Source organism: Triticum dicoccoides, chromosome 4B (assembly GCF_002162155.2).
Source record: "Triticum dicoccoides isolate Atlit2015 ecotype Zavitan chromosome 4B, WEW_v2.0, whole genome shotgun sequence".
Classification (NCBI taxonomy): domain Eukaryota; kingdom Viridiplantae; phylum Streptophyta; class Magnoliopsida; order Poales; family Poaceae; genus Triticum; species Triticum dicoccoides.
The window spans coordinates 439,260,826-439,287,137 of NC_041387.1; the positions used below are offsets into that span (position 1 = coordinate 439,260,826).

Genomic DNA, 26,312 nt, shown 5'->3' on the forward strand with positions numbered 1-26,312 from the left:
TTACGAGAGAGTTCCGTCAGCACAACGGCGTAATGACGGTGTTGATGATGCTACCGACGCAGGGCTTCGCCTAAGCACCGCTACGATATTATCGAGGTGGAATATGGTGGAGGGAGGCACCGCACACGGCTGAGAGAGATCAACATATCAACTTGTGTGTCATAGGGTGCCCCTAGCCTCAGTATATAAAGGAGGAGAGGAGGGGAGGGGCCAACCCTCTCTATGGCGTGCCCTGGGGAGTCCTACTCCCATCGGGAGTAGGATTCCCCCCTTCTATGTAGTAGGAGTAGGAGTCAAGGAAAGGGAAAAGAGAAGAGAAGGAAGGAGGGGGTGCAGCCCCTCCCCCTAGTCCAATTCGGACTAGGCCTTGGGGGGCGCGGCCTGCCTCTCTCTCTTTCCCTTAAAGCCCAATAAGGCCCATATACTCCCTGGCGAATTCCCGTAACTCTCCGGTACTCTGATAAATACCCGAATCACTCGGAACCTTTCCGATGTCCGAATATAGTCGTCCAATATATATACATCTTTACGTCTCGACCATTTCGAGACTCCTAATCATGTCCCTGATCTCATCCGGGACTCCGAACTACCTTCGGTACATCAAAACACATAACTCATAATATAAATCGTCACCGAACGTTAAGCGTGCGGACCCTACGGGTTCGAGAACTATGTAGACATGACCGAGACACATCTCCGGTCAATAACCAATAGCGGAACCTGGATGCTCATATTGGCTCCCACATATTCTACGAAGATCTTTAATGGTCAAACTGCATAACAACATACGTTGTTCCCTTTGTCATCGGTATGTTACTTGCCCGAGATTCAATCATCAGTATGTCAATACCTAGTTCAATCTCGTTACTGGCAAGTCTCTTTACTCATTCCGTAATGCATCATCCCGCAACTAACTCATTAGTCACATTGCTTGCAAGGCTTATAGTGATGTGCATTAGCGAGGGGGCCCAGAGATACCTCTCCGACAATCGGAGTGACAAATCCTAATCTCGAAATACGCCAACTCAACAAGTACCTTCAAAGACACTTGTAGAGCACCTTTATAATCACCCAGTTACATTGTGATGTTTGGTAGCACACAAAGTGTTCCTCCGGTAAACGGGAGTTGCATAATCTCATAGTCATAGGAACATCTATAAGTCATGAAGAAAGCAATAGCAACATACTAAACTATCAAGTGCTAAGATAACGGAATGGGTCAAGTCAATCACATCATTCTCTAATGATGTGACCCCGTTAATCAAATGAAAACTCATGTCTATGGCTAGGAAACTTAACCATCTTTGATTCAACGAGCTAGTCAAGTAGAGGCATACTAGTGACATTATGTTTGTCTATGTATTCACACATGTACTAAGTTTCCGGTTAATACAATTCTAGCATGAACAATAAACATTTATCATGAAATAAGGAAATAAATAATAACTTTATTATTGCCTCTAGGGCATATTTCCTTCATCCTTCCCCCTTTCCCCCTTTGGTAAAAGGAAGGGGGGGCGAATCCTACTAGGAGCCCAAGTGGGACTCCTCCCATTGGGGGCGCGCCTATGGCCAGTCTCCTCTCCCTCCCTCCTTTATATACGTGGGGGGCCTAGAACAAACCCCAATTGCTCTAAGCCGTGTGCGGCGCCCCCCTCCATAGTTTACGCCTCCAGTCATATTCTCGCGGTGCTTAGGCGAAGCCCTGCGCAGATCACATCACCATCACCGTCACCACGTCATCGTGCTGACGGAACTCATCTACTCCTTTGACCCTCTGCTGGATCAAGAGCTTGAGGGACGTCATCGCGTTGAACGTGTGCAGAACTCGGAGGTGTCGTACATTCGATACTCGATCGGTCGGAACGAGAAGACGTTCGACTACATCAACCGTGTTAAGCAAACGCTTCCCCTTTCAGTCTACGAGCATATGTGGACACACTCTCCCCTCTCATTGCTATACATCTCCTAGATAGATCTTGCGTGAATGTAGGATTTTTTTTGAAATTGCATGCTATGTTTCCCAACAGTGGCACCCGATCCAGGTCTATGCATAGATGATATGCACGAGTAGAACACAAAGAGTTGTGGGAGGTGATCGACATACTGCTTACCACCAATGTCTTATTTTGATTCGGCGGTATTGTTGGATGAAGCAGCCCAGACCAACCTTACATGACCACGTTCATGAGACCGGTTCCACCGACAGACATGCAACTAGTTTTGCATAAAGGTGGCTGGCGGGTGTCTGTTTCTCCAACTTTAGTTGAATCGAATTTGACTGCGGCTGGTCCTTGTGAAGGTTAAAACAACAAACTTGATAAATCACCGTTGTGGTTTTGTGCCGTAGGTAAGAACAGTTCTTGCTAGAAGCCCATAGCAGCCACGTAAAACTTGCAACAACAAAGTAGAGGACGTCTAACTTGTTTTTCGACGGCATGTTGTGATGTGATATGGTCAAGACATGATGTGACATACGTTGTTGTATGAGATGATCATGTTTTGTAAAAGTTATCGGCAACTGGCAGGAGCCTTATGGTTGTCGCTTTATTGTATGAGATACAAACGCTATGTAATTGCTTTACTTTATCACTAAGTGGTAGCGATAATCGTAGAAGCAATAGTTGGCGAGACGACCACGACGCTACGATGGAGATCAAGGTGTCAAGCCGGTGATGATGGAGATCATGACATTGCTTTGGTGATGGAGATCAAAATCACAAGATGATGATGGCCATATCATGTCACATATTTTGATTGATGTGATGTTTATCTTTTATGCATCTTATTTTACTTAGTACGGCGGCAACATTATAAGATGATCCCTTACTAAAATTTCAAGGTATAAGTGTTCTCCCCGAGTATGCAGCGTTGCGAAAGTTCTTCGTGCTGAGACACCACATGTTGATCGGGTGTGATAAGCTCTACGTTCAAATACAATGGGTGCAAGCCAGTTTTACACATGCGGAATACTCGGGTTAAACTTGACGAGCCTAGCATGTACAGACATGGCCTCGGAACACTGGTGACCGAAAGGTCGAACGTGAATCATATAGTGGATATGATCAACACAGAGATGTTCACCATTGATGACTACTCCATCTCACGTGATGATCGAATATGATTTAGTTGATTTGGATCATTTATCATTTAGATGACTTGAGGGATGTCTATCTAAGTGTGAGTTCTTAAGTAATATGATTAACTGAACTTAATTTATCATGAACTTAGTCCTGATAGTTTTTGCATATCTATGATGTAGATCAATGGCCCGTGCTACCGTTCCCTTGAATTTTAATGGTTCCTAGAGAAAGCTAAGTTGAAAGATGATGGTAGCAACTACACGGACTGTGTCCGTAACTTGAGGATTATCCTCATTGCTGCACAGAAGAATTATGTCCTTAATGCACCGCTGGGTGAAAGGCCTGTTACAGGAGCAGAAGTTGACGTTATGAACGTCTGACAAGCTCGATCTAATGACTACTCGTTAGTTCAGTGTGCCATGCTTTACGGCTTAGAATCAGGACTTCAAAGACGTTTTGAACGTCATGGACCATATGAGATGTTCCAAGAGTTAAAGTTAATATTTCAAGCAAATGCCTGAGTTGAGAGATATGAAGTCTTCAACAAGTTCTATAGCTGCAAGATGGAGGAGAACAGTTCTGTTAGTGAGCACATACTCAAAATGTCTGGGTACCATAATCACTTGACTTAGCTGGGAGTTAATCTTCCAGATGATTGTGTCATTGACAGAGTTCTTCAATCACTGCCACCAAGCTACAAAGGCTTCATGATGAACTACAATATGCAAGGGATGGAAAAGACTATTCCCGAGCTCTTCGCAATGCTAAAGGTTGCGGAGGTAGAAATCAAAAAGGAGCATCAAGTGTTGATGGTTAACAAGACCACTAGTTTCAAGAAGAAGGGCAAGGATAAGAAGGGGAACTTCAAGAAGAATGGCAAGCAAGTTATCACTCCTGGGAAGAAACCAAAGCTGGACCCAAGCTTGAAACTGAGTGCTTCTACTGCAAAGGGACTGGTCACTGAAAGCGGAACTGCCCCAAGTATTTGGCAGATAAGAAGGATGGCAAAGTGAACAAAGGTATATTTGATATACATGTTATTGATGTGTGCCTTACTAATTCTCGTAGTAGTGCCTGAGCATTTGATACTGGTTCGATTGCTCATATTTGTAACTCGAAACAGGGACTATGGATCAAACGAAAATTGGCTAGGATGAGGTGACGATGCGTGTCGGGAATCGTTCCAAGGTCGATGCCATTGCTGTCGGCACGCTACCTCTACATCTACCTTCGGAATTAGTTTTAGACCTGAATAATTGTTATTTGGTGCCAGCGTTGAGCATGAACATTATATCTAGATCTTGTTTAGTGCGAGACGTTTATTCATTTAAACCAGAGAACTATGGTTGTTCTATTTATATGAGTAATATCTTTTATGGTCATGCATCCTTGAAGAGTGGTCTATTTCTGTTGAATCTCGATCGTGGTGATACACATATTCATAATATTGATGCTAAAAGATGCAAAGTTGATAATGATAGTGCAACTTATTTGTGGCACTGTCGTTTGGGTCATATCGGTGTAAAGCGCATGAAGAATTTTCTGTCACTTAGTACATCATTTTTATATTGCTATCAAGCTATCTGATTTACAGCACTGGCAGAGAATACCTTACTCAAACCGCTTATCAATTTTCTTCTGCTCCTTGTTGGGTTCGACACTCTTATTTATCGAAAGGACTACGATTGATCCCCTATACTTGTAGGTCATCAAAGATCTGTGCACACCATCCGACGATCGACAAGGCTTTGTGTGGAAAATGTTTCATGGAAAGTTAGATGTATAACTTTTTTTTGCATGGTAACACGTGTCTCATTTATATCACAAGGATCATAGTACAAGCCACTACACACCGACCTGACTAAACCGAAAAGACAGTAGAACGCTAGTCTTTACACAGAGGAACACCAGCTAAGAAGCAAAAATACAATCAAGACCGAAGAAACATCTAAGCTTGACACTAACCTGTCACCCGCCTCTGGCACCACCACAACGCCACCAAAGAAAAAAATGATGGATCACCTTCACACCCGAGCTCGATGCGGCCCCATTGCTGATATGTAGCTTTGCGGACCCCCAAGGTTACCAATGGCAAAACCATTATCGTTGAACGAATTAGACTGGTGCAACACCCCAGACAAGCCATCGAACTCCAGATCTGGCGCCCCCACACGACTAAAACGTCGAAGGAGAAAACCATATTTGCCATCCACGAACCCAGTAAACGACCCACCATCTTCAAGAAGCCGCTGATGCAGACTACAATCTGCATCCGCTCCTGAACTACCTCCCAAGCTTCGCGACAATGCTGGAGCGAACGTCGTCACGAACACGGAGCCCGAGGACACATGTCCATCACGAGGATGCCGCCGCCGCCACCGCCATGTCATCCTTGCTTGAACAGACTGATTTTCAAATCCATCCCCAATTATATGACCGATGACCTCCTCGTAGTAGGATATGAAGAAAGCTTATTCAACGTTGCCATAGCCGTCGAAGCCAGGACAATCACAATGAACAGTCTAAAAACTTATAAGAGAGGAAAAGATGTTCCATGCAAGTGGATCTGGCGACCCCCTCGTCACCGAGGACCGAGGTTGCCGAAGGAGGGGAGCCGCCGGAGGGCGGCGGTGAGATCACCTTTGCGAGAGGCGACAACGGCTTTTTTTCTGTCTTATTTTATATTATGGGAGTGTAGCAACGTGAAGATATGAAATTCCATACTAGTCTCAGTACTGTACGATTATGGTGAATTAGGGAAATTTGATGGGGACTCCGTGTGACTTTGCAATTATTGGATCCAAATCACCTCGGCGTGATGGTGTCCCTCTTCAACATAAAAGATCAGCGCCCTGTCCGACTGCCATCATGGCCCACAAGACAAGACCAGAGATCACAAAAGGAAAAGAAAAAAAAGAGAGACAAGAGCCAGAGTCCAGACTCCGCACTCCAGTCCAGCGTCCAGATCTAGATCCCCGGCGGCCCCCATCCCGGGCCCCACGCTAGCGTCCAGCCACCTCACCAACAACCAAAAATCCTACTCGTCCCCAACTTTGCGGGTTCCCAGATTTAGCCCTGTCTCGCGACGTCGGCAGGCAGGGCAGGAGCGCGTACTCCCTACGTGCGTGCACTCGTGCACCTCCCCCGACCTCTCCCTCCCAGCCCCTCTCTCTCCCTACCTACGTCGTCCGTCTCACGCACGCCTCGCATCCCCACCTTTCCCCTCCCTCCTCCGACCCCAATCAGACCAATCCGCTTCCGACCCCAACCCATGCCCTCTTCCATCGCCACCCACCTCCTCAAAGCCGCCGCCGCAAAGCCCCTCTTCTCCCCCCGCGCGGCCCAGATCCCCGCGCTCCCCCGCTCGCCCGCCGCCCGCCGCCCGCCCGCGCCCACCGCCGCCGCCTGCCGCTGGTTCCGGTGGCCGTCGCCCGCGAGGGGGCTCTGCTCCTCGCCGCATTCCGGCCCTGCCGAGGGGATGGGATCTGACGGGACGGGGGCCAGGAGGCGGCTGCCGCCAGCCAACGGTGTGTCCAAGGAAGTGGCGCCGCTGCCCCAGCCCGTCCAGCCCAGGCTGCTCACGCTGCCCACCGTGCTCACCATTGGCCGCGTCGCCGCCGTCCCGTTCCTCATAAGCAGTAAGCGCCAACTAAGCTTTGCTTTGCTTTTTTCTAACTTAGTGTATACTACTTTACAGTTGGACACATGTTGCACAAGATCGATGCAAGTGTGAGATTTCCTTTACTGATCACTCGATCACGCACAGTAGTAGGCTAAAGGTAGCTGCTGAAAGCACTGACTAGTTGTAGGATTTTCTTTGGCCTTGGACTGGTTAGTTGGATTTCATTGTTTTCCGCGAGCAATCTTAGAAGAAGTGTGTGCAAAGTGGTTTGCTTTCCCTGTCTCGCCACGTTCCGGTATCTTGCACAAACAGCTTTCTTAGGCTGCCTAACTCTCAAGGAAAATAAGTCAGCAGCAGAGGAAACTTGAAATCATATAATCCCTGAATCACTGCAGCATGGACAACTAGTCAACTACTACTACTGACACATATGGCAAGAGCAAATGACCAATACACAACTCTTCCTAAGCCTTGCTGTGTAGTTTCTGATACTGCAGCGTTTCCACTATCCATATTTCCATAGTTTTAAACTGGGGTCATGCTTTGTCAGTAGTTAACATACAGGGCTACCTATGCAAGCCTAAACTGTCTCTTTTGTCCTCTATGCTTTTGTTTGACCCAAGCTAGTTCGACTTACAGACTATCACAGTTACTAGACTCGAGAGATGCAATTTCTATGTCACGCAGCACGCACTGATGTGCATGGTCTGCTTAATCTCTTTTGTCCAAATCTTCGCAAAGTCATATTGTATTCGCGGGTTTCCTTTTGCATTCTCGATGTGTGCTTCCTCTCCATCGGTGAAGAGTACTTCTGGTGAACTTTATCCTTTATAAAGATTATGGCTGTTTCAAGAGTTCCATCATATTTTCTGGAACCACAGGGAAGAACATAGCTATCCTATTCTGAAAATGAAACTGAAAGATATACTAAATATTGTCTTCATCACGAAACTGGAACAAGCTGCAATTTGACGTATCCTATCACCATAACTGAGTCATGATCTGCCAGCGTTGCATTCTTTAGCCATTAGGGTAAATTGTATGCCAACAGTTTAGCTGAGTGTTCTGTAGCTAAAAGGTGTAAAGCTTTTGAGTTTCTTTTCTTCAGCTGAAAGCCTAAAATTTATTACTTTATTGCCCATGGCTTCATTGAACTGACCAATAGCATACTTTTGCTGTCAATTATTCATGTCGACGGTTAAATGGACTGCTCATGTGTCATCTATTGAAATTTTGAAATAGTGCCTGTTGTTTACTGGTGGCCAAATAGCATTTTTATCACAGGAACCAACAGCTTACTTTCCATGCAGTTCGCTGTTGGTTGATATCTGATATGCATTTGGCACTTTTTTTTGTATTTGTTATGTTTGACATAATAATCTTAGTTTGACTATGGAAATATCCCTTTTTGTGTAGTTAATTAATAGCTTGTTATCTCTACTGTTACCAGCTTTCTACATGGACGGTCCTTGGGCAGCAACTGCCACAACTGGCATCTTCCTTGCTGCAGCGATCACTGATTGGCTAGATGGTTATATTGCGAGAAAGGTGTGTCAGAAATATTTGCTGAATATAATATGCTATACTGGGTTACTCTATAATCATTTTTCCTCATGCTATTGTTTCCTGACATAATGTATTATGCAGATGCATTTGGGAACACCTTTTGGTGCATTTCTTGATCCTGTGGCCGACAAGGTTTCTTTCTCTTTTTGCTGCTCTGATACTTATTCACAATGTTGTATACGCTCTTATCTGTAGACTGTCAGTTTCCAAAGTGTGAGCTATTCTCGAGAACTAACTTCGTCGCTGCTATTCTCTACTGCAGCTTATGGTAGCTGCGACACTAGTGTTGCTGTGCACCAAACCTTTGGAAACTTCACTGCTCACGAATGGACCATGGCTTCTGACAGTTCCTTCCATTGCCATCATTGGGAGAGAGGTAGTTACCCAGCCAAATCTACATCATCATTTCCCAAAAATGCAAGGAAAAACCATTTTCTAGTTCACCTATCTATAATTATGGAAACATTAAGATGGTAGTTTGATTTCTTTAATTTTGGCCTTATGCTGATATAAATATGTATATGTTTGTTCTGTTGTAAGTGTGAGATCTTGCCTTCCTGTGGGAATAGTAGGGATGCAAGGCGGCGCCCGAACCCGGCCCGCTCCGTATACAAAGTAGAAAAAGCTAGTTTTAATTAGGCTGTGCTGCTGTTAGGCAAAGTTGTACTAATTAAGCACTTTCGCGGGTCTATGCGGGACGCCATTCTGCACCCCTAGGGAATAGGATGTTCATGTATTTGTCATGGCTATCTGATCTTATCTCTAAATAAGCCTGTCAAGCCAACATGATAAGTTAGCAACTTCCAATTATACCCTGGCTATTCGTCTCTTTCTGGTTGAATATACGCAGTATGTGCTTCAGTAGATGAAATGAAGGGGCTCTTTTGCCAACCTCTGTACTGTTTTTTATGGAGGCATGGATTGAGTGCACATTGCTTCAGCTTGATTGAGTGTCTCCACCATGAGGCTTATTTGAAACAGAACTGGAGCATGCACCCTTCTGATGCATCAAGCAAGGTAGTCAGAATCATGATTCTGAATCGGATCGGAGCTCTGTTATTAGGGTCGCAAATCGTAGAATATTAACTATCAGAACTGTAGAAATGTAGATTCTATTAGCCAAAATCGTAGAATCGGAGGGGTTAAGTTTGGATTGTAAAGCCGTAGAATCATACAACAGAATCGTGATTCCGACAACCTTGGTAAAGTGTTGAGAAGCTCAGAATAATCAAATTACGCCAAAAGCAGGGCCTGCCCAGATGTTTCGGATGTCGCTGGGCAAAATATGGCCTGTAAATCCAGGGTTGTGACCGTGTACCTACTAATACACTATGTGCATGGTTCGTAGACCGTTGCAGTTTGCACTTTTCGCCCTACCACAGGGCTGGTCCGCCTAAAAGTCGAGAGGAAATTACCAGATTTGTACGACCTTCGATTCTATGTGAATATGTGGTGTACCATGGGCAACTTTTAGTTTGTTTCCCGGCTCAGTAGAAACAGACATATATGTGGGATGGAAGCACTTTGCCTCTTCAGTTAGATTGAGTCACTCTACCTCTACCATATGGCTTGTTTGAATCAAAACCAGAGCATGTATGAAATGAAAAAAAAATCTTTATGCTTCAAGATATTTAGAAGCTATGAACGATTTCTATAAGTGTGCTACCCAAAAAAGTTTGATAAAAGTAACAGATTTGATATTTAACTTTCCATTTTCCAATTCCATGTGAGTGGTGCTTTGGAGCAACTTTACTTCACTTTTCTCATGGGCCCAGACATATATATCCATTTGCCATTTCGAGAGTTATCTTCTGCTATGAGTTATGATAGTGTGCTATGCTTGTCACGAGCTAATGTTCTGGCGTATCTGTTTCTGTAGATCACAATGTCAGCTGTTAGAGAGTGGGCTGCGTCTCAGAATACCCAAGTTCTTGAGGTTCCTTCTGTCATCTACTGTCTTACATTGCCTTAATTAGACATTCAAATACTGAATTTGTACTTGCTACAAACAACAGGCTGTGGCAGTAAACAATTTAGGGAAGTGGAAGACAGCGACACAGATGACAGCATTGACTCTGCTCCTTGCCAGCAGAGACCCGAGGTACTTGCATTTTCTTTGACCGAGCTTAAAGCCTCGTCATTGTTTTACTGATTTTGCATGCTGACTGGTTTTTTTTTGGCGCTGTTGTTGTGCAGTCTACATGTACAAGGTGCTCTAGTCCCCCCTGGTGTTGCGTTGCTCTATGCATCTGCTGGACTTGCCATATGGTCCCTAGTGGTGTACATCAGAAATATATGGCGGATACTTCTAAAATAGTGTTAGCACATAGTGTAATAGAAGAAACAGGAGCAAAGGCGACGATATTCCATTCAAGATGCTGCAATTTTTTTGGAAGATTGTTGAGTTGATTGATGGGGCCTAGATCTTGTTGAGATCCTCGTGTGACCCGTGCCATTGGTGCTTGGCGGATTAGCCGCCAAAGCTTGTTGAGCATGCGAGGATCTCTTTAGAAGCAAAATATATAGCTCGTAGCCTGTGATGCCAGGGTGATCTACTTTCACGGAAGGTAGCCACAGCTTCGAGTGTTGGACACCGTGTGTAATGAGCTGCAATACTGGAGACGATGCAGACGATTGTAACCGTATACAAGCGCAGACCAGGCGGCTGGCCTGTGCGTGTGGAGTTCCTGCCACTGTAATTTTACCCGTATCATATTGCCAGGGAGCACAAAATTATTCTTTCAATGTGTTTCACTCGCTTCTTGCATGCGAGCCGCTGTCATGCATCTGCTGGTTTCCTTGCTGTTCTCGTTTTGCACATACTGCACTTGTGATTTAACAGAGAATTTCGGTGGATAGAGTACCGAGGGCATCTCCAAAGGAGCCCCTCAAACCCTTTCCATATGTCTGGACGGACAGCTCGAACACTGTCTCGACAGAAAACACACCTCCAATGGTAGCCCTCAAACCCAAGCCAAATATGGATGGAATATTGCTGGCTTGGGAAGGTTTTAGAACAAGGATGGATGGAATATTGCTGGCTTGGGAAGGTTTTAGAACAAGGATGGATGGATGGATGGAGGATGATGACGGATTTGAGTGTGTTCTTCTTTGGGTTTGTTTGGTTCCATGGGATTTGGAGGGGTTTGAAGGGGATTAAGAGGGATTAAGTCTGAATAGCTTTGATGATTTTGTTGCATGTCATTATAACCGGAACGAGATGTTCTCGGTGGACACCAGTTCGGGAATTCATACCAAACTATGGCGTCATCATCTAGAGGATCGAACCTAATCTGGAAGAAGGTCTGGGCACTTTAGGTTCCTGGTAAGGTCAAAACTTTTGTGTGGAAAGTGTTACATGGAGCCATTCCCGTTAAATCAACTTTGACGAATCGTCATATTGGGACGAATTCGACCGGTGTCCAATTTGTCATGATCATCCAAAGACCTGAAACACTTGCTATTTGAATGCACACCAGCAAAAACGATGTGGAACATACTAAAACTAGAACAAGCAGTATTATATTCATGTATTGTAGACAGGTCAGGTTCGGCTGTCTTGGAGTTGTTGGATTCCTCAACGAGTCATTACCCTGATCTACCTCAGGGAGGGATTGCGGAGGTTGTGGCGATCGCAACATGATACATATGGTGGATCAAACGCACAGTCACAAACAAGGAGAGGACACCCCCAGCAACGAATTGGAAGTTATCTGTTCTGTCCCTATGCACAAACTTCACCAAAACAGCTCAGAGTAATAATAACACAAGAGAAGTAGTTAAATGGATGAAACCAGGTTCACGTCAAGTTAAATTAAATGTAGATGCCTCGTTCCATTTGAAGAGGGAGAAGGGGTGACGGGCGCGGTTCTGTGACAAGATAGGCAATTTCCTTGCAGGTGCATGTTTTTATGTTCCACACTCGTCATCGGCCATGATGATGGAAGCACTAACAATGAAAAAATACCTTGAACTGGTGGCATCTTTGGGCTATCACCAAGTCGTTGCTGAATCTGATTGTTTGGAGGTGATTGAAGTTTGCAAAGGAGGACAAACATGGTGTAATGAAGAAGCTGCAGTTTATGCAGACTGTATTGATCTGCTGATGGAAATAGAAACAATTCAATACTCTCACTGTCTCCAGGAGTGTCGCACATGAGATAGCGAAACATGGTTATGAAAATCATTTATCTTGTAATTGAGTAGATGATTACCCTTCTTTTCTTACCGCACATGAGGTGCTTATTTGATTAATAAAGTAAGCCATGATAGCATTTCCTTGGAAAAAAGAGGGATTAAATTCCTACATGTCAAAATCCTCCTCAATCCCCTCCAACCCCCTTGTGGAGTAGATTAACCACAAGCACTTGTGGGTTTCTGTTAGTAGTAATGTATGATGTCATTTGTATGTTAGTGTATGAAGAACAACATCATCTGGCCCACCACGGACCCTACAACCGCCTCAAACTCTAGCCGGAAAACCTAGCCTTCACTCTCTTCACTCCACTCCTCCCAATCTGCTCGCACCTCTCCTCTTCGGTCATGTCCCCGTGGTCCCACACCGCCATGTATGGCTCCGGAGCGAAGGAGGATCCAATCGACTGGGACACGCTCGCTGCGGAGGATGACAGCGATCTCGCTCGTAGCCGATCGGGTGGCTCATCTAGTCGGGCCTCGTCCCCCATCGTCCTTGTCGGGTTCCTCTAGCTACACGCCCTCTAGCGGTCCAGCGGGGCTTTTGCAGCTCAGGGTCGGCCCCTCCATGGCGATCGACGTGCCTCCCTCATCAATGTAGGAGCAACTAGTCTGCGGCGTCCTATACCGGTCCTTGCCCAGTAAGGAGACCGATGCCCATCAATTCTTCTAATATTTTAGATAGAAGAAAGTGTTGGAAGAACACTAAGACATTGAAGGAGGGCTCGAGGTGTCGAAGCCTTGACGGACTTCTAGAGTCCTCCGACTCCGATGTCGTCCCCCAACAACGACACCTACTTCGTCTTCGAGCTTTACATAAGGGCAAGGGCAAATGCTGGTGAAGGTACTTCCCTGTATAGTATGCCCAATACGATGTCCTTTTGTTATTGAACTATCGTCTGTCATCTATCATTTGTAGTATGCTATATATGAACTATGTATGAACTGACATATCATACTCTTTTCATTCCTTTATGTAAGGTGCATCTTTTTGGGCGCAATGGCTAAGGCACAGATTTGAAGATAATTTTCGACAAAAATACCATTAGCTAATTAGGTAGTTAGCAGGTTGATTATCGACAGCTAAATAACTAGCGGCCATTAAAAGGCAACTAAGTCTTGCTGCATCAGAATAAAATCCGGTGGGATGGGAGAGAGAAATGTGAGTACAGAAAATCAGAGAGATATATTCTATTTTTACAACCTTCCTATTGAGAATACACGTTACTTTTTATCTAAAGCATGTAATGGATGGTGGAAGGGCACGCATGAAAAATCGCGAGGAAAAGAGAAATACACCTTACATTGTGAATTTTTTAGAAAAAACCAATACACCTTATATAAAGAAACGGAGTGAGTACGTAGTTTGTGTGTTTGTATTGATCGACGTCGCATGGGCTGCATGGATTTGGGGTTTATAAAATAGGGGATATTGTTGTCCGGAGGGACAGATGATATCATGAGATCGACCCTCGTTGTTTGCGGCAATTTTGAAGTCGGTAGAGGTGGTCCAACACATTTTTTTTAACATCTCCAACACATGCTCTTGGATCCTCCAACTCATTGGTCATCTCATCTCATCATCTCAAAAAAGAAAAGAAAAACTCTTTCAGTTGGTCCAGCTTGCCCGCTCTCGACGGCTTAGATCGCGTGGATTTAGATCTAGCGGCCGCAACTCGAACTGAGAAACCCGCCCCCCGGCCCCTCAAAACAGAGCAGAGTCCTCGCGAGTCATGAACATGGGATGAGGCTACCGGCGTGGCTCACCGCCGTGCCGCCGGACCCCCGCGTGTACGGTGACCTCATCCAGCGCTGCGCGGACGCCGGCCACCTCGCCACCGGCAGGCAGCTCCACGCCCGCCTCGCCACCCTCTCCGTGATCCCCTCCAACTTCCTTGCCTCCAAGCTCATCTCACTCTACTCCAGAACCGGACGCCTGCACGACGCCCGCAGGGTGTTCGACGCCATCCCGCAGCCCAACCTCTTCGCCTGGAACGCCATCCTCATCGCGCTCTCCCTCCACTCGCCCCAACCCTCCGCGGCTCTTCGCCTCTTCGCGGCCTCCGGCGTGTCCCCCGACGAGATCACCGTCTCCGCGCTCCTCAAGTCCCTCGCCGCGTCCGGGCCGGGCCTGTCCCCTCTCGTCACCGGGGAGCTCCACGCCCTCGCGTTCCTGCGCGGGTTTGGCGCGGACCTCTTCGTGTCCAATGGGCTCATCACCGCCTACGCGAACGCTGGGGACATGCGCTCCGCTCGCGCGGTGTTCGACCAAATGCCACGCAAGGACGTCGTGTCCTGGAACTCTCTTATATCAGCGTACACCCGTGGAGGATGGTACACAGAGTGCTTGGAGTTATTCCATGAGTTGGTGCAGGCTTGCGCTGGCGGTGGCGTTCGGCCAAACAGCGTCACGGTAACAAGTGTGCTGCATGCTTGTGCCCAGCTCAAGGCTGTTGATTTCGGGGTCTATGTCCTCCGGATTGCTAAGGAGAGTGGGCTTGATATGGACACTGCAGCATGGAACTCAGTCGTAGGGTTTTACGCCAAATGTGGGCGGTTGCACTATGCACGACAGTTGCTTGAAAGGATGCCTAAGAAAGATGCGGTCAGTTACAGCGCCATGATTACTGGTTACATGAACAATGGGCATGTCGATGAGGCAATGGATCTTTTCCGTCAAGCAGATGCTAAAGGCATCAGCACATGGAATGCGTTGATTTCTGGATTGATACAAAATGGACGCCAGTCTGACGTTCTTGAATTGCTTCATGAGATGATGGGTGCTGGGATACTGCCCAATACAGCTACTCTTTCAATCATCATGCCCTCAGCACCGTTGTTCTCAACCCTACTGGGAGCAAAGCAAGCTCATGGTTATGTGATAAGAAATGATTATGATCAGAGCAACAATGTTGTCAGTGCATTGATCGATGCTTACTCAAAGGCTGGATTTCTTTATATGGCCAGGAAGGTGTTTGAATTGCATGAGAATAGAAGCACGATTGCCTGGACATCGATCATTTCGGCTGTCGCAGCTCATGGAGATGTTACGGAGGCACTGGACCTGTTTAATCAGATGGTCAGTACTGGCACTAGGCCTGATACTGTAACTTTCACTGTTGTGCTTACTGCATGTGCTCATGCGGGCAAGGTAACTGAAGCTCGTGAATTTTTTCACTCCATGCAAGCTATGTTTGGTATCAGTCCTGTGATGGAGCAGTATGCTTGCATGGTTTCTGTACTCAGCCATGCTGGTATGCTTAAGGATGCGCTTGACCTTGTAAACAAGATGCCTTTTGAGCCAAATGCAAAGGTCTGGGGTACACTGCTTAATGGAGCAGCCGCAGTTGGTGATGTTGAGCTTGGTCGGTTTGTGTTTGATCGACTGTTCATAATAGAGCCTAAGAACACAGGTAACTACATTGTGATGGCTAATCTGTACTCAAATGCTGGCAAATGGGAAGAAGCTGAAACCATAAGGAGCATGCTGTGGGGAGTTGGATTGGAGAAAGTTCCTGGGTGTAGTTGGAATTGAGGGGTTCCATAGTCTGCTAGAACTGGTTGCTGCAGATACATTGTTAGCAAAGCGGGCAACAGAAACTTAATTTGGTTGTTGGTTGATTAATCAGATTCAATTATAGACAAGAGCCTGGCATCAACCTAACTGTTGAATGGAGACAATTTATAGTGATGACATTCAATAGATCCAACTGTTGAGATGTAATTTTCAAGCCTGATAGGTACCAGCCTTTTGGATTTACATGGACCATCTTATTCCGAACCTGATGGTCAATCATATTGATTTGATTGAGCAACAAATTCTTGGACGACAGCCAATGAGAGCATTGCTTCCATGATATTCTTATCTAAACCTTTTGTACTATGAGCTGACGATACTTTTCTTATCTTTATTTGCTATTTCAATGACACCAATTTACCAAAGCAACAGAGAATTTCATGATCATAGTTTCTTAGAACCAAGAGCAGTCTAGTTTTAAGCTTCAGGATGCCAAGCCTGATCTGTTTCTTTATGAAATACTAATATCAAGGTGCAGAAGAATCGATTCCATAAAGAAAAAGTTCCTTTCATACCCTAGATCCAATGAATAATGAGAGCATTGCTTCCATGATATTCTCATCTGAACCTTTTGTACTGTGAGCTGACAATACTTCTCTTATTTTTATTTGTTATTTCAATACATCAGTTACTGAAGCAACATATATTTTCATGATCATAGTTTCTTAGAAGCAAGAGCAACCGTGTTCTAAGCTTCAGGATGTCAAGCATGGCATGTTCCTTCTGGATGTAATACTAAGATGAGGCTAGATGAGAAGAATCGATTTCATGAAGAAAAGTTGCTTCCACACCCTAGATCGAATGAATAATGGCTTTTCCTTGTCGCATTAATATGGAAAAGTAAAGCTACTCTTAGGAGTTAGGATCATGTGCACCCATGATTCAGATGTGCATCTTTGTGTGTACTTGGTATTTGCACTGTTAAAATATCATTTAAAACTTTTTTCTTCCTGCAGAAAATAAACTGATTCCTGTAAATTTTACGTGAAGTTCCTGTTTTCGAAACATTGTCCGCATATGTAGAAATACCTAAGTTAGGAGTGCAAAGAGATCGCACAACAAGATCTGCCTTTTGGGGTTGATTATGGTTCACATGCTTGGATCATCCTACTTCTCTACTTCCCAGCTCATGAAGTCCAAAAGAAGAAGAGCACGCAAGCAGCTCCCAGGTTTGTTACCTAACTTATTCTGGACTCGCTACCAGAAAAGCATATATGCCTGTTATTTCGTTGTGTGGCCACACTGCTCACATGCTAAAACTTCACAGGCCGAAAGGCCGCCCAAACGAGGAAAGGAGATAATGTTACCGGTGGGAACTTTGATGAGATGAAAACAACAGCCTGCAATCTTGATGCGTGGCGGTGCAAGACACCCCGGAGCCTAGCTTGGAGTTCAAGTGAAGCCAAGTGAGTATAATCACCCCCATCACTACAATCGTGTTTCTTTTTTAGATTTGTGAATAAATGCATCTCTTTAATCATACACAGTGTACAGCTAGCCACGCACCTCCATCTCAACATATGCGATGAGAGCATAAGACGATGCATCATGCATGGAGGTGGTCCGGGTGGAAGTGGAACACTCGATAATTTGGATCATAGCACGCACACACACGCGTAGTAGTGCGGTGAAAAAATTACCACACAACAACAAGCACTCAAGCAGCAAGGGCATATCATTATATCAGAGGGGCTGTTGTCACTTTCATTTCCTTTTTGGCATTATGTTATACATCCCCACCGTCAGCATGCATTTCTTGACAACTTTTGAATTCGAAACTTGGCAGGTGGTCAATTAATCTGTGTCTTGTCCGTGTTCCCGTGTCTCGATCCAAATCTGGAGTTTCAAAATGGTCTGAATTTTTGTCTTGGTGCTACTATTGTGCATGCGTGCGTGCGTGCGTGCTGACGGAGTACGTGTAATCTTGTGCACGTGATGCACCTCCCAGATCACGGTAATGGCCAACGGTAAGAGAAGGCGTATATCAGTATTATGCGTCATTTGTGCGTTGGCCGTGTAGGCGAGCAAAGCATGGCATGTGGCATGGGCTATGCGTGCCTGCAATCACTTGCCGGAGAAGCCCAGCATCATCATCGTCCATCAGCCTCTGGCGCAAAAGCTTCCACTCCAAGATCGGGAATGATGGGAGGAGGTTTGACCGGTTGTAGAAGAATACATACAGTACTTGCCGGACGGTTAAATTCTTGGAACAAGACAGGTACAGACTGTAGAGCCTCCATCCTGTGATCTTTATTCTTCTACTTTGGTCTCTTTACACTTTAACCGCTACTGTACTGGCTTTCCAACCCTTTTCTCCTTTTTCTTGACCGGCCAAAATCTAGTCTGACCGTCGTGTCAAAGCGTAACTTTTTGTTACTGAAGAGTCAAAAGCTCTACTAGTCCAAGTGTATGTCTGTCTAACCATGCAAGGTGTCAAAACATGGTTGAGGGGGCGGCGGCAGGACTCCGAATCCAAAGACCCTATGCAGGATGCAGCACACGGTACGGACCCTGACATCCATGAATAATGCCCCAGCTCGCTGTCCATCTCCTGCCCATTGTTCAGGTACATTCATGAGTGCTTTCTTTAGACGTACTACTACTAACCAGGTACATTCGTTCATGGCTGTATGTGAAGCTCCTGGGGTGGCCTGGGTGAGGAATTGTTGTAGTACCAAGAAGAGCAGAAGCGTGAGCAGTAGCAGGGGAATCAATCAAAGCAAAGGTACGTGCATTTTTCACTAAAACCACTCACACCTCCCTAGTCACTAGTACCTTCCGTCCTTATTATAAGATGTTTTGGATATTTCAATATGAACTATATATATTGATTGAAGTAAGTGAACAAATGCACTAAAATGTGTCTACGTACACCTAATTTAGAAAAAAGTTAGAACATCTTATAATAGTGAAGAGAGGGAGTATTTAGCTGCAAGCATGCTCCTCTGATGCTCGTAGTTAGCCCTAATAATATGTGAGAGGACAGCTCAGGTGTCATTGTTTAACACTAGCGCATCTTGTCGGTTACCTCTCCGATTCAGTTGGGTTGGAGCACAGGCCGCTCGTGAGGCACCGCGACAAGGACGCCCCAAGCGTTTTCGCCTTTGTCCTCGTCCTGAATTTTCTTGCATTATCATCACATATATTCACATGCATATATAACAACAACACGGGGAGGTCGGTGCACAGAATTGAGGGCGCTGCTACGAACTGCTAAAACCCACGGGCAAAGGTGAGGTGATGGGGCCGACCGACAGCAAGCGCAAGCGGGTTAAATGAGCGAGCAGCGCTGCCCTTCACGTGGCTTTCTTTCTGCCCTCCCTCTGTGATGTTATCAGTCTTGCCACATTGCAGATTACGAGGCCCAAGGCTAAGACCCCACATGTCCCCTCCTGTGGCCATCTCTTTGTTAATCCAGTTTTCTTTTCTTTTATCAGTGGAATCAGTGTTACCATCTCAGTTCCACATGCGCTTTGCAAGCTCTGTTAGGTAGTCAAGGGCTGAGCTTGTGTGTGCTACTACACAATTGACCTGTTGAGTTGAGTTGCCCTGGCACTTGGCTGACGCCAACTGTATATTATGGTTTCGACACCGCCTCTCATGTGACTCCTGCATCCAAAGTTTTATTTATGAACGTGAACCATGGGATCATTATGCTTCTCAATTTGCAGTACGTTGAAGAAAACCGTGAAACACTGAAGAATGTACCACTACTTCTACAGTAGAGTGAAAGAAGGTCTCTAGTGGCGCCAGTAACGCGCCTCACGGGTGGCAGTCACGGACAGAGCCGGCCGCCCGTCACTGTGGTCATCTCAAATCCTCCGTCAAATCCCCTGCCTCCTAGCAGCCTCTCTAGCTAGCGTCGGACGCTTCTCACGCCCGCAACAAAGAGAGAGAGAGAGAGAGAGAGAGAGAGAGAGAGAGAGAGAGAGAGAGAGAGGGAGGGAGGGAGGGAGGGAGACAGCTCCCGCTTCAAGCCTCCTCCTCCGAATTCAGCAACCGCCGCACCCCCCGCCATACCCTGCCGAGCCATCCATCTCAAAAGCAGCAGCGGGCATGCAGATGCAGTGCAGCTAGCAGAAGCGCCTAAAGCCACCGCCGCCACATGCTGCGTGTTGCCTCTGCCTAGCACAAGCGCAGGCCGGTACGCGCGCACCATTTATCTTCCCCTTCCCCTGCCATTGCCGAGCTCGGGTACGCTGCGAGGTCGCTGCGTCGACAAGGGTGGCCGGGAGGAATGTCTGAACCAGCCACGCAATGCAGGTCGGTCGCTACTCGCCAGCCACCTTGTTGGATTGCTGGGTGCTTTCTCGGTTTCCAGGACAGATTCTTTGATTGTTTATCCGCGGATGCCGCCTTGGTCTCGGCGCTGCCTCTGCTCTCGAGCTGCGTGTCCGTGGCGTGTTAATGGGGATCCTAGGAGGATCAGTTCCTGAGCCCTTTTCTCTCATTTGTGTGGATCGCAGGGGAAATGGCGGCGGCGGCGAGGGCGGTGCCGGCGGCATGAGGACGGTGGAGTGCCTCAGAGGGAGGCTGCTCGCCGAGAGGGTGGCGTCCAAGGCGGCCAAGGAGGAAGCCGACCAGCTCGCCGCCAGGGTACACACATTCCGTACTCATGTGTCAACCCCTTTAATTCCTACTGTTGGTTCGGTACAGCTTTAATTTTGTTCTTTGATTCGATGACAGTTGGATGAGCTTGAGAAGAAGCTCTCCGACGAGGTCAAGATCAGGGACAGGGCGGAGCGGAGGCTGAGGAGGGCCATCAAGAGGCTCGAGTCCGTCAAGATTCTGGATGTGGGGAGCTCCATCGGCTCGCTCTCCTCCAACTCCAACGCCTGCTCCGGCCAACAGGCGGCGCCGGAGATGGACGGTCCGGCGAGCTCGTTGAGCACCGTCGATCCCGTACGGTCCGGCCCTCGCGAGGACAAGGGATGGGACGGCGAGAGCGTGAAGGGCTCCTCGGCCGGTTCCTGCACTCAGGCCAACTCCTCCCAGGACGGGAGCTGGTTCTCCGTTGTGTCCGAGCAGTCCGGCTCTGGAGTCTGCAAGGAGGAGGAGAGTCGCACGGAGGACTCTGACGACGCCGCGAACGAGAAGTGCGGTTCCGGTGACGGCGCTGGTGACGTTGATCGTGATTCAGAGAGGTACGCGGCGTGCAGGTTTACAAGGAGTGCCTTTTTACTGGTTGTTAAAAAACGTTGATTAATTAATTGCTTATTATTGCTCTATGGATTATTAGCCTTTTTTGCATAGGTGTTTCCAGATTACTGCTACTAGTTTAGTGCAGAGTTTTACTTTTCCCCCACAGGAATTAGGCTACGTTTCCTCTTTTTTATGTGTTTTCATCATGTTGTTAATGTTAGGTTTGAAGGGAACAATATGTACTGCATGCCTCACTTAGTGGAATAATTGTGTTTAGGATAGAAAAGGAGACGGACGGATTGTCGGCGTTGTTCACATCTGTACTTCAGGCATCCCTCTGTGTGTTCCGGACCTTTTTAGCAGGATAGGAGCGATTCTTGATGTGTCTGTGCGTCTCTTTTTATAGCACCCACTATGTTTTTGCACCATCATACCGATTGTGCTGTGCAGAACTAACGGAATTTTTCTGTGCAGCAGGAGAGAAGAGCAGCCTGGAGCGTCCAGCGGCTCGTCAAAATCCGAAGCGAGCTACCGCGACGAGGAGGACGACAGGCTCGCGCTGGTGCTGGCAGACAACCCGCACTACAGCGCAGAGCCGGCCGAGACCAAGGAGAAGGAGGAGGAGAAAGAAGAGAATGACGGGCTCGCCATGGTCCTGGCGGACCCCCAGCCGAGAGCGACGAGCGTCGGCGGCAACGACGTGCAGTCGGTCCTGCTGGCGCTGCGGCAGGTCAAGGAGCAGCTGCGCTACACCATTCAGAGGAGGTCCGAGGGGCTTGTCGCGCACCGAGAGCTATGCGGTCACTGACCGAGCCTGTTCTGTTCTGGTCTCAAAAGCATCTTTTGTTGTTGTTGCGATGGTCTCATAATTATAAGCATCCCGAGAAGCGGAAGCTCAAGTGTGTTGCACTTGCACTTGCAGTGCTGTATTTATCTACAGCGTTATGAGTATATATATGCTGGAATAAGCTTTACTGGTGTGAGACGTTGTAGTGGTTGTATATATATTTATATGAAAAGTGAATCCCCTGTGTTGTTTATTAGTTTCCAAAGCAAAGGGATGGCTTTTTTTTTTAGAAACAGCAAAGGGATGGCTAGTACACCCTTGCTCACAAATATAATACTCCCTTCGTTCCTAAATATTTGTCTTTCTAGAGATTTTAACAAGTGACTATATACAAAGTAAAATAAGTAAATCTACATTCTAAAATATATCTACATACATTTATATATTGTAGTTCATTTGAATGTCTAGAAAGACAAATATTTAGGAACGGAGGAAGTACGTTCTAGTAAAGAAGAATCTGAATCTAGATACTTTTTAGTGTATCTGTTCACTTATAGTCCGCACGTAGCCCATATTAAAATATATGCAAAACATCAGCCATTGAAGTGTCGAGCAGCCAGCCGAGGGGGTCGCCCACAACGCATCCACGATGTTCGCGCCTATTTAATGCCGGAGATGCGTGACTGGACGAAACGGGATGTATATCTATCATGCCCATTCAATGGCCCGTCCGTCCGTATGCCGCCGTTAGCAAGCTCGTCAGTCTAGAAACCCACTCCGACGTCCCGCATTGATGCGTGGCCTCACCGGAATCCGCTAGTTAAAGGCAACCACTCCCGGCTATCTCCACAGGACAACACATCCGCTCCACATACCCTTCCTTTCCTCCACATCCGCCATGACCGCCAGCGAGAAAGCGCCGTGGGACAGTCTGTCGCAGGTGATGAAGCACGCAGTGACCGGCCTTGCCACCGCCTGGCGTAGCCGCCGTGCTAGGCGGATCGAGGGCAGCTCGCCCGAGGTCTTCGACGACGAGGACGATACCACGATGGAGACGGGCTCCGATGACTCCGCACTGGCTCCCGCCTCTCATGTGCACGCCTACTTCACCATGGAGCAGGTGCCGGTGCACTTTAACGCCGCCATGACGGAGGTGCGACATGTGTTAGCGCCTCTATCAGTGTTCTAGCAGGCGCAGGAGAAACAACGGTACAACATGTTCCTCCTAGAGCAGCATCGGTTGGCGAAGGGCCAGATCTACGGCGAGCGCGCGAGCGAGGAGGCCTAGCGGCCATGGCCGCAACAAACCCCAACTTCGTGGCGGAGCAGCGTGCCATTTACGATGTCGTCCGCACTCAAGCCGCCGCTCGCCAGGAAGCGGCCGCCGCGTAGGCGCAGTTGCAAATGATCGCGGAAGAGAACAACGCGAGTTGCGCCTCCTACGCGCTGCCGACAAACCATCAGCCGGACCGATGGGACAAAAACGGCACCGGCGCCACCATTTCCATAGTGGACTTCACGCCCACGAAGGCGGCGGTACCTTGTGTCCCATGTGGGCTAGTCTGCTCCTATGTTCTACTCTTCCTTGCCGGAGACGGCACCTTCACTTCATCGGTCTTATCGCCGATGCTTATGAAGACAGCGGATGAAGGACCCTTGCCGGAGACGGCACCTTCACTTCCTCGGTCTTATCGCCGATGCTTATGAAGACAGCGGATGAAGGACGACACGGGCTTGAACGCAAGGAGCTGTCGCCATAGGATATGTATAGGGGCAGGCCTTTTTCTGGTTCTAAATGTTTGAAATGTAATGAAATCCGGTAATGTTTGCACGAATTTCATCCGTTTGTTAAAAAAAACTTCGAAATGTATGCCATTAGCTTTGGATGTCGTCCTCCCACATCCATGTCCGCGGAGATGCGGAAAGATTTTTATGGGTTGCCGATGGAGATGCGCTTACCAGACATTCAGATACCGTGGACGTATATAGCATGCATCTGAAACGAACAATACAAACACAAAAACTGAACAGACACGAGTACATGGCTAAGAAGTAGTACCACTACAAAGGGAAACGAAGTACTGTAGTACACAGGTGTCCCCAGACCAGGCAGCAAACAGACTATGCTGCCAGCGAGTACAGCAAGGAAGTCTTCGAGTGCTGCACGGTAAACAGCACTCAAATGGCTCCAAGCGGAGTACAGCAAGGAAGTCATCAAGCGCTACACAGTAAACAGCACACGAATGGCTCCGATAACATCGACGCCATTGGCGTTGTTAGTCTTGTACAAACTACGGCTTCACCGACGTCTCGAGGGGCATATTTGAGACGACCCTACGAGAAGATGGAATTGATTATTTTCATGTTATGGGATATACGTATAACAGCGGCCAATACCACATCATGGAAACAAATGCTATTGTATGATGATAAGAGCGTATTTAATCTAACCTCAAAAAGGCAGGGACTGTTTTCCATTATGCCGTGCCAGCTACAGTAGCCGTGTCCTGTGTTACACATGTACAGAGGACAGGAGGAAGACAACGAATTACAACAACAAACATGAAGCACAAGTTCTACACAAAAACATGCCATAGAGTGGAAGACATACCGGCTTGGAGGTGTCTTTGTCCTTTCCTTCAGATGACCCACTAGGCGCTCCTGCAAACCTGGCATAGTAGTTAAGAGATGTTAGATATAGCTTGCTGTTACTTGTTAGGTTTGGGTCCTGGTCGAAAGAATGACTTGACACTGCCGCATTCATCTACCTAAGGGCCCGTGCCTTCCGCTTCTCTTCTTCCGCCTTGCCAACTTCTGTGCTCTGACCAAATCGCTCTAAGCGGGCTTTTTTCTTTGCCTCGGTATCATCAGAGGAGGGCGTGGGAAGGCCAAACCTACAAATTAATGGAAGTATGTATCAGTTCACAATTTGGGGAAGTAAAGAACATACAAGTGCATCACAGGTAATTAAGTGTATATCGCACACCTCTCAGCTCTGGACTTCTTCTTCTGCTCCTCCATCTTTTCATTGGAAGATCCGGTCCCAAACCTTGTAAACAAGATAATTGGTAGCCACATTTCTTAGTATTTGAAATATATCATGCATACAACGGACCAACCAAATAGGAACCACATAAGTGATGGAGAAGACAGAGAATTAGTTGGCATGGGAACAGCTCCTTCAGTTTTCATCAAATTAAGATCACACACTAATATTGAAGTATTCCCTTAACTAGATCGAAGCTGAGTTTCCACTGTAACAAAAATAAAAATAAAAATGATGTTGCTAACCAGTTCATGTACTATCGATCAGTTTAAATAATCCAGCATGTACTAACGATTGTCAATCATTTCAACAAATTATGTTGGAATCGAGCCCATTAACTATAAAAACTGGTCCGGTCATTTCAGATGTATGCATAAGATATGCACAATCTTTCATAGATATTCGGAACACAAGCATAACATTGGAGAAAGAAGTGGTGAACGGAAACATTCTTTCACCATATAGATACAAAAAAGGTGTACAATAATAACATAATTCATCATACGGGTCTTAATTCTTACCAACATAAACAACGAAATAGTTACAGCATTGTTTACCAAAAAAATTGAATATCTATATTTGCAAATCTTGTCTGCTTAGTTCCAGATATGTGTGTGTTTTCATTGATTAGCAGGTTTTGTCTAGCATGTAGATGTAAATACCATAGTAGGAGAATTTGCCAATATTTCATTAGAGATGGGATGTATTGGGGTTCTAAAATCCTAACACCATGGCAGTCAATGTAATAAACCTGAAAGTCAAGACTATAGAGCCAAAAAATAAGATCATCATTGTACTACAGTAGTCAAATACAATAGAAAGGTTAGAAAAGAATTCAGCAGGTAAAATACTTGACATAACCATAGTTCACGATAGGGCCTGGACATCGCGATCTAGACTAAAGCAGCTTAACATTACAGGACAGTTCACATGCAACAAACATGAGCACCCTTGTCTCCTGGACCATTGGAGATATACCAACTAAGTCGCTTGTTTCTTTGTTCTTTTTGTTTTTTGATTTTGCTTCAGGAAACCTTTACAACAAAGCTTTTGTGGTTAGATACATCCATTATGCATTGTGATAGTTTTTTTTTATCTAATACTCCTAACATCCAGAAGCCACTCGATGGTGTGATGCTTAATTTCTCATACCTGCGTAGATACCTTCAAATCCATGCTTACTGTAAATAATGTAACTAAAAAACTCTAAGGTGAGCGCACTATTATATCCGTCCTATCACTGGAGATAAGCCCCCCGGCCAACAATAAACATAAAAGGCTACTACAACAAAATC

General features: G+C 46.4%; 4 protein-coding genes across 5 annotated transcripts in view; 3 read left to right on the plus strand and 1 right to left on the minus strand.

Moving 5' to 3' along the window:
- Positions 1-6,223: 6,223 nt before the first annotated feature.
- On the plus strand, positions 6,224-11,027 carry LOC119290747 (cardiolipin synthase (CMP-forming), mitochondrial-like). Its single transcript, XM_037569392.1, has 7 exons — positions 6,224-6,721; positions 8,156-8,253; positions 8,353-8,403; positions 8,534-8,647; positions 10,151-10,207; positions 10,287-10,372; positions 10,468-11,027. The coding sequence occupies exons 1-7, from the start codon at positions 6,355-6,357 to the stop codon at positions 10,586-10,588; spliced, it is 894 nt and encodes a 297-aa protein (XP_037425289.1). The 5' UTR covers positions 6,224-6,354; the 3' UTR covers positions 10,589-11,027.
- A 3,120-nt stretch (positions 11,028-14,147) lies between these two features.
- Positions 14,148-16,610, plus strand: LOC119290748 (pentatricopeptide repeat-containing protein At2g37310-like). Its single transcript, XM_037569393.1, has one exon. The coding sequence runs from the start codon at positions 14,210-14,212 to the stop codon at positions 15,998-16,000; it is 1,791 nt and encodes a 596-aa protein (XP_037425290.1). The 5' UTR covers positions 14,148-14,209; the 3' UTR covers positions 16,001-16,610.
- A 3,365-nt stretch (positions 16,611-19,975) lies between these two features.
- Positions 19,976-22,227, plus strand: LOC119290750. Of its 2 annotated transcripts, none has more exons than XM_037569394.1 (4): positions 19,976-20,305; positions 20,509-20,638; positions 20,729-21,186; positions 21,659-22,227. In XM_037569394.1, the coding sequence occupies exons 1-4, from the start codon at positions 20,280-20,282 to the stop codon at positions 21,990-21,992; spliced, it is 948 nt and encodes a 315-aa protein (XP_037425291.1). In that variant the 5' UTR covers positions 19,976-20,279; the 3' UTR covers positions 21,993-22,227. The 2 variants fall into 2 exon arrangements, with proteins under 2 accessions (XP_037425291.1, XP_037425292.1); XM_037569395.1 differs by having other exon boundaries at positions 19,977-20,305; positions 21,662-22,227.
- A 1,730-nt stretch (positions 22,228-23,957) lies between these two features.
- The window catches only part of LOC119290751 (protein MODIFIER OF SNC1 11-like), a 2,953-nt gene continuing 598 nt past the window's right edge, over positions 23,958-26,312 (minus strand). The window contains exons 2-6 of the mRNA XM_037569396.1: positions 24,958-25,020; positions 24,740-24,865; positions 24,583-24,640; positions 24,423-24,478; positions 23,958-24,305 (exon numbers count right to left, since the gene is read on the minus strand). Of these exons, the coding sequence (XP_037425293.1) occupies positions 24,449-24,478; positions 24,583-24,640; positions 24,740-24,865; positions 24,958-25,020 (277 nt within the window). The 3' untranslated portion in view covers positions 23,958-24,305; positions 24,423-24,448. The remainder of the gene's footprint in view (positions 24,306-24,422; positions 24,479-24,582; positions 24,641-24,739; positions 24,866-24,957; positions 25,021-26,312) is intronic.

Excerpts from the sequence above, each read along its gene's own strand:
- LOC119290747 (XM_037569392.1), top strand. The coding sequence starts at position 6,355 with ATGCCCTCTTCCATCGCCACCCACCTCCTCAAAGCCGCCGCCGCAAAG. Across the intron at positions 8,254-8,352 it reads ATGGTTATATTGCGAGAAAG|ATGCATTTGGGAACACCTTT; the intron begins GTGTGTCAGAAA and ends TGTATTATGCAG. Across the intron at positions 10,373-10,467 it reads CTTGCCAGCAGAGACCCGAG|TCTACATGTACAAGGTGCTC; the intron begins GTACTTGCATTT and ends GTTGTTGTGCAG.
- LOC119290748 (XM_037569393.1), top strand. The coding sequence starts at position 14,210 with ATGAGGCTACCGGCGTGGCTCACCGCCGTGCCGCCGGACCCCCGCGTG.
- LOC119290750 (XM_037569394.1), top strand. The coding sequence starts at position 20,280 with ATGTCTGAACCAGCCACGCAATGCAG. Across the intron at positions 20,639-20,728 it reads CCGACCAGCTCGCCGCCAGG|TTGGATGAGCTTGAGAAGAA; the intron begins GTACACACATTC and ends ATTCGATGACAG. Across the intron at positions 21,187-21,658 it reads GTTGATCGTGATTCAGAGAG|CAGGAGAGAAGAGCAGCCTG; the intron begins GTACGCGGCGTG and ends TTTTCTGTGCAG.